The sequence below is a fragment of the Euprymna scolopes genome, chromosome 45, assembly GCF_053919585.1.
Source record: "Euprymna scolopes isolate OS-2025 chromosome 45, ASM5391958v1, whole genome shotgun sequence".
NCBI lineage: Eukaryota > Metazoa > Mollusca > Cephalopoda > Sepiida > Sepiolidae > Euprymna > Euprymna scolopes.
In genome coordinates, this window is record NC_136526.1 from 32,806,046 (window position 1) to 32,813,420 (window position 7,375).

General features: G+C 29.7%; 1 protein-coding gene across 1 annotated transcript; it reads right to left on the reverse strand.

The window, feature by feature from the left end:
* Positions 1 to 2,529: 2,529 nt before the first annotated feature.
* Positions 2,530 to 7,341, reverse strand: LOC145269378 (uncharacterized). The gene has a single exon (XM_080125062.1). The coding sequence runs from the start codon at positions 6,412 to 6,414 to the stop codon at positions 5,182 to 5,184; it is 1,233 nt and encodes a 410-aa protein (XP_079981188.1). The 5' UTR covers positions 6,415 to 7,341; the 3' UTR covers positions 2,530 to 5,181.
* Between the last annotated feature and the right edge of the window lie 34 nt (positions 7,342 to 7,375).

The following is a 7,375-nucleotide window of genomic DNA, read 5'->3' on the forward strand; positions in this document are numbered from 1 at the left end:
CTTTAAAATTTCCTCTTTCAATTTATTTTTCTTTGATATAACTGCAATACTACTTGTTTGTTCTCTTACATTGCAAAATTTTATTTTTACAATAACAAATTCTGACAACGCATTTCTGAAAAAAATTACTTCCTCCTCCCAAACACTACCTTCTTCATCACCGACTGATTTCAGAACAGTTACTTTTTCCTAAAACCGATTTTAATTTAATTTTGTTTGAAAGAATATCACAAAAATATTGAACAGAATTTTTAAAGAAAAGCAAAATTATTTTTAATAGTTTTTATATGGTCAAATATTTTTTGGAAAAAGAACATGAAATAAAATGCGTATTTATTTTCTATATTTAACAAAACTTCATACAAAAAGGAATTCACCATATCACAAATGATGTGTTTTTAAATGAAAGTTTATTTTACAAAATCAGAAAAACTTTTTTGATTATTACATATGTAATTATAGTAAAAACTAATGAAATCCAATATTTCATACACTAATAAGGATCCAGTATACGAATTATTATAGGAAAAACGTTTTTAACACGGCACTGAGTCAATTAGGTTAAATGTTAGAAAATATTTCCTTCTGACTAATAATCCATTTTCACTATGTATCTTAAATCATGAATTTTATTAAAAAAATCGTTTCATTTTGGAAACATTACAAATATCTGAAAGAAAAAATACAAATTCATACAAAAGACATTTTCTCTGCAATTTGGATGATATTTTATTTTTCTATTAAAGTATAAAAGTACAAGAAACATGATTTTAAAAATCATTTTATTGCATGAAATAAAAATTGATTTCTGATAAATCCAAAAGATCAGTCATAATTGTTATATGTATTTTTACAGTATTTTTGTTATAAAATAAACAACTTTTTGTGAAAATGTCCATATTTTCATTTAATTGAAAAAGTTATTCAGCTTTGAATTGATTTAATTTCTAAAAATGCGTTGTAACATGTGCATTATTCCAAATGTTTACAATGACATTTTTTTCAAATTGATTTTGTCTGAAAACATTTTCTTTTATCAAAGAGAATAAACCATCGATATATTTGTACCATTAAAAAAAAACTAATTAAAACTACAAGTTTTCCGTGCAATATCATGGTTTCATGCTAATAATAGTTGCATATGTGTAAGGCGTTCAAACACTGAAAAAATTGGATTCGCCTATATAGCAAGAAAAAGTTACTAAAATAATATAATTGATTTGTAGCATCAGAATATCAGATTCATTTGATAGAAAAAAATCACAAATGTATTTCTGTAAAAAGGAAAAGTGTTATACAATAATATTTTTTTACAATTCGCATGTAGTGTATATGATTTATTAGAAAAACGACAAAGATAATTTTTTACAATTCGCATGTAGTGTATATGATTTATTAGAAAAACGACAAAGATAATTTTTTACAATTCGCATGTAGTGTATATGATTTATTAGAAAAACGACAAAGATAATTTTTTACAATTCGCATGTAGTGTATATGATTTATTAGAAAAACGACAAAGATAATTTTTTACAATTCGCATGTAGTGTATATGATTTATTAGAAAAACGACAAAGATAAGTTTTTACAATTCGCATGTAGTGTATATGATTTATTAGAAAAACGACAAAGATAATTTTTTACAATTCGCATGTAGTATATATGATTTATTAGAAAAACGACAAAGATAAGTTTTTACAATTCGCATGTAGTATATATGATTTATTAGAAAAACGACAAAGATAAGTTTTTACAATTCGCATGTAGTATATATGATTTATTAGAAAAACGACAAAGATAATTTTTTACAATTCGCATGTAGTGTATATGATTTATTAGAAAAACGACAAAGATAATTTTTTACAATTCGCATGTAGTATATATGATTTATTAGAAAAACGACAAAGATAATTTTTTACAATTCGCATGTAGTGTATATGATTTATTAGAAAAACGACAAAGATAATTTTTTACAATTCGCATGTAGTGTATATGATTTATTAGAAAAACGACAAAGATAATTTTTTACAATTCGCATGTAGTGTATATGATTTATTAGAAAAACAACAAAGATAATTATTTACAATTCGCATGTAGTGTATATGATTTATTAGAAAAACAACAAAGATAATTTTTTACAATTCGCATGTAGTATATATGATTTATTAGAAAAACGACAAAGATAAGTTTTTACAATTCGCATGTAGTATATATGATTTATTAGAAAAACGACAAAGATAAGTTTTTACAATTCGCATGTAGTATATATGATTTAATAGAAAAACGACAAAGATAATTTTTTACAATTCGCATGTAGTGTATATGATTTATTAGAAAAACGACAAAGATAATTTTTTACAATTCGCATGTAGTATATATGATTTATTAGAAAAACGACAAAGATAATTTTTTACAATTCGCATGTAGTGTATATGATTTATTAGAAAAACGACAAAGATAATTTTTTACAATTCGCATGTAGTGTATATGATTTATTAGAAAAACAACAAAGATAATTATTTACAATTCGCATGTAGTGTATATGATTTATTAGAAAAACAACAAAGATAATTTTTTACAATTCGCATGTAGTGTATATGATTTATTAGAAAAACAACAAAGATAATTAGCAAGAATATCGTTTCATTTTTGTATGCTAGCACATATGCCATAAACTCTTTCCTTGTAAAATTTGTATATTTGCAAGAATGTGTATGTTGTTATGTATATAGTATATGTTGTTATGTTTCGATATATTTTGTTTCTGTGTAAAAGAGTAACATATTTCACAAGAATTTGGTTTCTTTTATTGTTTCCATTTTCTTTATCATTTTTTTTTTGCTGTGGGATAAGGCATTCTACCAGATATCAAATATTCTCCCATTAGTTTAGTTACTTCAACCAAATCTCTCTTTTTAAAAAAATTTTCTTCCTTTGAAGATTGTAACGCTGGGTATGGGGCAGCCAAACCAGCTGCCAATATTGCCCTGCTTTTTATTGAAACCAACCGAGAGCTCTTTTTAGTATTCTCGTTGTTCCCTTGTGGATCTCTTTTGCACTTGGTTCACCAGAAATATTAGTCAGATAGGACTTCAAGTTCTTCTTTATAAGCCCTATGGCACCTATAATAACTGGTATGATTAATATCTCCCTAAGATTCCAGTTTCTTTTCATATCATACATGAGACCTTGATATTTGGTCTGTTTCTCCCTTTCAGCTCTGTTCAAACCTCTATCATTAACACTCACTTCAACCAAGGTTGCAACTCTCTCTTATTCCATGTTGTATGTGTTTACATATATTGCCATATGCGTTGTTTCTCTCCAGTTTATGTTGTCATGTTTCAACATATTTTGCGTTTGTGGTAATGAAGAGTAACACATTTCAAAAGTATAAAAGTTTCGCTCTTGTTTTAATTTTGCTAGCACTTTCTTTTATCTGGGGATTGGGTATCCTACTGGAATCCAAACATTCTCCCCTTAGTTTAGTTACTCTTACCGAGAGATCTTTTTAAGATTCTCACAATCCCTTTAAGCACTTGATTCTCCGTATATATTCATCAGATAGTTTTTGAAATTCTTTTTCATTATCCCGGTTCCTACTATGATGACTGGAATAATAGATATCTTAAGATTCTAGTTTCTTTTCATATCGTACATAAGTCCTTGGTATTCTGTTATTTTCTACCTCTCAGCTCAGTTAAAGCCACCATCATTAGAGACACTTACTCAGACTAGCGTTTCTATTTTTTCCTCTTCTATTGTTCGATACCAACATGCCAGGCTTAAGAGATCCATATTCTAGGTATGTAGCTGTAAAAACTTCGTTCTCTCCAGTACGTGTTCGCATATGAATGACCAAATATTGTTTCCTTGTAAAAAAAGTTCGACTTAAAATATGGTTTTTCTCCAGAATGTTTGCACATACTTAAAATAAATATGACTTTTCTTATTTTTTTAAAATTTTCTTCCTTTGAAGTTTGCAATGCTGGGTATGGGGCAGCCAAACAAGCTGCCAACATTGCCCTGCTTTTTATTGAAACCAACCGAGAGTTCTTTTTAGTATCCTCGCTGTTCTTTTAAGTGCTATTGTGTGGATCCCTTTAGTACTTGGTTCACCAGGAATATTAGTTAAGTAGGACTTCAGGTTCTCCGTAAGCCCTGTGGTACCTATGATAACTGGCCCTTAAGATTCCAGGGGGAGAACTTGAATGCCTACTAGACACTGTCCTCGAGTGTCTAAGGTCTCTCTGTACAGGGGTTTGTCAGAACAATCTGGCATGAGGATAATTTTTCCATAGAAGTAAACCCTGACCAAATATTCAAAATCACATTGTATTCGCTGCTCAAATAAGATCTCCTCGCTATGGCTAACCCATATTAGCTTTTACGAGGAATAATAATAATCGATTCCAGTTTTGTTTTATTTTACTTCAGTCGAAGTTTTCAACCTGGGGCTAACACTTGAAGTCTATATGAGATACATAGATATTCGAATGTTCCATTTAAGTTCTTTTTTTCCTCAAACACTGAGTTAGTAAAGAAGTTGAGAACATACTTTTCTCTCTCCCCAATTAACCATTTTCATACGTTGTAGTATATATTTGGTTTTGGTCTCTTGGTCTTACTGGATTCCAGGACAAGAATTTATCTAGTGGAGTATCCAGCTTCGTGCTATTACTTGAGGTAATATCACTTGGAGAAGGTGCACCATTCCTTGGAAAAGCTGTGGGGTAGCTGTAGTGAGGAGATCTTATTTGGGCCGCGAATACTATGTGATTTTGAATATTTGGTCAGGGTTTACTTCTATGGAAAAAGTATCCCCATGCCAGATTGTTCTGACAAACCCCTGTACAGAGAGACCTTAGACACTCGAGGATAGTGTCTAGTAGGCATTCAAGTTTTGTTTATTTGTAAAAGAATGGCTACATATTTCACATGTGATTTCTCTCCTCTATGTTCGCATATGTTTTAACTTATTGTGTTTCTCTGTAAAAGACCCACATATTTCACACTAATATGGTTTCTCTCTTTTTTTCATTTTTCTTAACCTTTTTCTTCTAGGGGATGGGACATCCAACCACATGTCTGACATTTACCCCTATTTTAGTGAGTCCAACCAAGAGATCTTTTCAGGAATCGTTTGTATTTCACTTGCACTTGGTTCACCAGGTATGCTTTCTATGTACTTTTAAAAGTTTTTTTTTCATTCTCTCCCGTATGTGTTCGCATGTGTTTTACCTTATAGTGTTTCTGTGTGAAAGAAAAGCCACATACTTCACAAGAATATGGTTTCTCTCCAGTATGTGTTCGCATGTGTTGCAACATATTATGTTTCTGTGAAAATAAAGAGCCACATACTTCACAAGAATATGGTTTCTCTCCAGTATGTGTTCGCATATGAATGGACAAAGTGTGTTTTCTTGTAAAGGAAGAATGACATACTTTACAAGAATATGGTTTCTCTCCAGTATGTATTCGCATATGAATGGCCAAATCTATTTTATTTGTAAAGGAAGAGCCACATACCTCACAAGAATATGGTCTATCTCCAGTGTGGGTTGACATATGTCGCAACACATTTTTTTTATCTTGAAAAGAAGAGCCACATACCTCACAAGAATATGGTTTCTCTCCAGTATGTGTTCGCATATGTTTCAACATAGTATTTTTTAGTGCAAAAGAAGAGCCACATACTTCACAAGAATATGGTTTCTCTCCCGTATGTGTTCGCATATGTTGCAACAGATTATTTTTCCATGTAAAAGAATAGCCACATACCTCACAAGAATATGGTTTCTCTCCGGTGTGTTTAAGCATATGAATGACCAAGCTGTATTTTCTTGTAAAAGAAGAGCCACAGTCTTCACAAGAATATGGTTTCTCTTTAGTATGTGTTCGCATATGTTGCAACATGTGCTGTTTCTTAGTAAAAGAAGAGCCACATACTTCACAAGAATATGGTTTCTCTCCAGTATGTGTTTTCATATGTTTCAACATACCCTGTTTATGTGCAAAAGGAGAGCCACATACATCACAAGAATAAGCTTTATCTCCAGTATGTGTTTTCATATGTCGCAACATATTATTTTTCGCTGTAAAAGAGGAACCACACACTTCACAAGAATATGGTTTCTCTCCAGTATGTGTTTTCATATGAATGACCAAGCTATCATTTCTTGTATAAGAAAAGCCACATACTTCACAAGAATATGGTTTCTCTCCAGTGTGTGTTCGCATATGCATGGCCAAGGTGTCTTTTCTTGTAGAAGAAAAGCCACATACTTCACAAGTATATGGTTTCTCTCCAGTATGTGCTCGCATATGAGTGGCTAAATATTGTTTACTTGTAAAACAAGAACAACACACTTCACAAGAATAAGATTTTTCTCTAGTATGTAATTTAGTGTTCATTTTAAAAGTTGAAATATTTACAATTTTTTAGTTTAATTATTTTTTTATATTATTCTTGTTTTTCTATTTTAGAAAAAAACCCAGATTGAATAAGAAATATATATGTTTAAGGTTTATGGATTTATAATTTAGTAGATAGATTACAATTTCTTTTTTGTCATGTTACTATTAAAATATGTTTTTTAATATAATCGATAATATATACATATAATATATATTTCCATCATTGTGTACACAGATGATTACGTATGAATTTTGCATCTATGGAAAATATCTATATGGAAAATATCTATATGGAAAATATATGATAAATCCCTGACTCTTTATATACCGTATATAATGAAATTTACAACTTATGTAAATAATGCACTGCATATAGATATCTAAAACTTCCGTTTAATATAATTTTCTGTGGACTATAATTTATAAATCTACAAAACCTTAAATTCTCGTGCAATTTTCCAATTAGAAGTATGTTTCTTTTTAATCATTGGGATGCCTAAAACACTGCATTTATTAAAAGGCTCATGAGTATTATTCATATGCACCGAAATGTACATATGTATGCATTTGAGACAATTATTCCAACGAAATAAACAGTTGTCAGTAAAATATTTGTTTTCATATATTCATAAATACATTCACAGGGGAACATTTGACATTGTTAGACGTCAAATAAATACAGATTATTAAATATTATATATATATATATATATATATATATATTATAGATTAAATGTTTGGACATGTCATTTTTTCATAAGCTCTCTCTCTCTCTTTCTATATATATATGATATTACAAATTTCCAGTTTTTTCAACGGCTTTCTTTTTCAGTTTGATACTTTTTTGTGACCAAAAGCTGAGGGCCGCATGAAATATAAAAAATGACAATTAAAATATTAAATACAAAAAGTAACATCATTTTCATGCTTCCAAAAATCCTCAGACCTTTTAAATCAC

Bases quoted from the DNA above. Each gene is read 5' to 3' on its own strand.
- LOC145269378 (XM_080125062.1), bottom strand. From the start codon at position 6,414: ATGAACACTAAATTACATACTAGAGAAAAATCTTATTCTTGTGAAGTG.